The 3,022-nt window shown below is 45.1% G+C and overlaps 1 protein-coding gene across 5 annotated transcripts in view; it reads left to right on the forward strand.

Moving 5' to 3' along the window:
• RAB11FIP3 (RAB11 family interacting protein 3 (class II)) overlaps positions 1 to 3,022 on the forward strand; it is a 127,291-nt gene that overhangs the window by 103,062 nt on the left and 21,207 nt on the right. For all 5 annotated transcript variants that reach the window (XM_006766157.1, XM_006766154.2, XM_015565577.1 and 2 more), the window contains one exon: positions 352 to 563. In XM_006766157.1, the coding sequence (XP_006766220.1) occupies positions 379 to 563 (185 nt within the window). In that variant the 5' untranslated portion in view covers positions 352 to 378. The remainder of the gene's footprint in view (positions 1 to 351; positions 564 to 3,022) is intronic.

Genomic DNA, 3,022 nt, shown 5'->3' on the forward strand with positions numbered 1-3,022 from the left:
CGTGTGGGAGGCAATCAATGGTTCCCACATCAATGTTTCTCTCCCTCTCCCTTCCTCTCTCTAAAATAAATAAGAATGTATTTAAAAATTACTCCAATAATTTTCTGTACTTGGACATACTGCCTATATTTCATTTTAAAACAATATGAAATTGTTTTGTAAGCGAATGTTTTTGCTTAGAAATATAGTAGGGACTTTTTTCATGTGTGAGAGCTCCCCCCTCCACGTGGTCATTTCTACTGCCACAGCAGCAGTGTGTTATGCTGGGTGTTGGGTTTTTTTGCACTGAATGCCGCACATGGACATTGTTATTTCCAGGTGTCAGGACTGACTCTTGGCACTCTCTTTTAGGCCAATGAGGTAACAGACAGCGCATACATGGGCTCCGAGAGCACCTACAGCGAGTGTGAGACCTTCACCGATGAGGACACAAGCACCGTGGTGCATCCTGAGCTACAACCTGAAGGGGACATGGATAGTGCGGGCGGCTCAGCCATGCCCTCCGAGTGCCTGGATGCCATGGAGGAGCCTGGCCATGGTGCTCTGCTGCTGCTCCCAGGCAGGTCTGTAATCCACGCAGCACGGTCTGGATATTGTGCATAAGATGTGTCTGATGGGCAGATTCGGTTCACATAGGGGTTTGTGTCAGAGTGGTTTAGAATCGTCACAGGATGTGGGAGAGAATGTGGACCCTGCAGAATGGCTGAGCCATCTCCTGGTCACAGCTGACTTCCCTGTCAGGAGATGCCCCTCCTGTGACAGCAGATTATAGTGGTTATAAATGCTGCACAACTTCTTTGGCCACAGAAGTAGAAATACTAGGAGAAAACATTAACTTGGTCTTTTGGATTTTTGTCATCACAATTCTTGTAAACCAGGCAAGACACAATATTCAGTAAATGTCTTCTGTTAGGATCTTAGAACCTCGTCTTTATGGCATCCCTAATCAGACCTGCTTCCCCCTACCACTCCTGGTGCCCCGATGCATTTGAGGACCAGTGAGAGAAAGGGAGAGGGTGGGAGAGGTGCCCATGGCCCATGTAGACCTGGATGACAGCTTATGGTTTTGCCCTCTGCTTAGCACCCTTGGAAGTGGTTGAGTTTTATTTTCAGCTTATTTTATTTTATTTCATTTTTTGTTTGGTCCTCATAGAGTTTTTCATTTTTTCTCTTTAATTGAAGTATTTAATTGAAGTATTTAATTGAAGTATAATGACATGCAAGTGCACGTGTCATAGTAGTACAGACATGCCACATAGGAGACCTTCTTGCTCCCTCCCAGGGGCCCTGGCTTTTTTTGTTATTAATCCTCACGCGAGGATATTTTTCCATTGATTTTCAATAGTGTGGAAGGGAGGTAGGAAGGGAGAGAGAGAAAGAGAGTGAAACATTGATGTGTTGATGTGAGAGAGACACAATGATTGGTTGCTTCCCAAATGCAACCCTACTGGGGCCGGGGATCAAACCCAGGTATGAGCCCTTGACCTGGAATGGAACCCACAATCCTTCAGTGTGCAGACCTATGCTCTATGCACTGAACAACACTGGCCAGGGCCACCCTGGCTTTTTTGTTGTTAATCCTCACCCGGGATATTTTTTCATTAATTTTTAGAGAGAGTGGAAGGGAGGGGGAGAGAAAGAGAGAAACATCGATAGGAGAGACACGTTGCCTCCCACATGTCCAGATTGAGGCTGCAACCAAGGTATGTGCCCTTGACTGGAATCAAACCCACTCTCCCCACTGAGAAAACTGTCTAGAGCCACCCTGGTTTTTTAAAAATACATTTTTATTGATTTCAGAGAGGAAGGGAAAGGGAGAGAGTGAGAGATAGAAACATCAATGGTGACTGAGAATCATTGATCGGCTGCCTCCTGCACGCCCTCTACTGGGGATCGAGCCTGCAACTAGGGCATGTGCCCTTAATCAGATTTGAACCTGGGACCCTTCAGTCCTCAGGCCGATGCTGTGTCCACTGAGCCAAACCAGGTAGGGCCACCCTGGCTTTTTAATGGCAGTATCACTCTCCCTGGTTTTGTACCTTAAGATTAAAATATCTTTTACACCTGACTTCTTTCCTTTCATATTGTAGTTATGAGATTTATTCATATTTTTGTGCACAGTTGTAAATCATTTACTTTATTAGTAGGACATTACATTGTATGAATATGCTGCAGCTTTTTAATTTACCGTTGATTTGTACTTTGGTTTTATAACTAAGGCTACTGTAAACATTACGTCTTAGTGGTGCATCTGGAGCACGCATGTTCAGCTTTAGAAGTTAGTTACTTACTGATGGTTACAGTCAGGGCTTATAGCAGTTAGCATTCCAGTGCTGTGGGTTCTGGTTGCTCCCCGTCCTCAGCGACGCTTGGCACGGTCTGCTTTGTTCGTTTGCTTTCTGGAGAGCATGGAGTGTACTGTTGGTGTGGGATAGTTCTTACTAGCATTTCCCAGGTGCCTCATGAGATGAGCACCTTTTGTATCTTTTCTTGCCTTTCTTGCCTATTTGGAGATCCTCTTTTGTGAAGTTGCTCTTCATGTCTTATGTCTTTTACCCATTTTGTAAACATTTTCTGTAAAAAGCCAGATAATACTACTTCTTTTGGCTTGGCCATATAGTCTTGCTGGCTGCTGTTCACCTGTGCTGTTGAAGTGCCAAGTGGTACATAAGTAGGTGGTATTTGGTCTCTCAACGTCTGTTGGTCCTGGGGTCTGTCTTTTTCTTACTGATTTGTAGCAGTTCTTCATATATTTTAGATGAGTCCCTTATCCAGTGTTATTCAACCTCATGGGATTGCAGATATCTTTTTTTTTTTTTTAATAAGAGAAAGTTTCTTTAGAAAGTCACAGAGGCAGAAGTGAGGCCTAGAAGAAATGGGCTCAGGAAACAAGTTACAGCAAAAGAAGGGCCCCTGGAGCTTAGGAGAGACAGAGAGGGACCTGGGAGAGGAAAGGGGGAAGAGAGGCTCTAGCGTGCTGGGGGCCGGGTGGGCGACGGGCTCACCCTGGGGAAGGCAGGGG

The sequence above is a fragment of the Myotis davidii genome, unplaced genomic scaffold (assembly GCF_000327345.1).
Source record: "Myotis davidii unplaced genomic scaffold, ASM32734v1 scaffold100, whole genome shotgun sequence".
NCBI lineage: Eukaryota > Metazoa > Chordata > Mammalia > Chiroptera > Vespertilionidae > Myotis > Myotis davidii.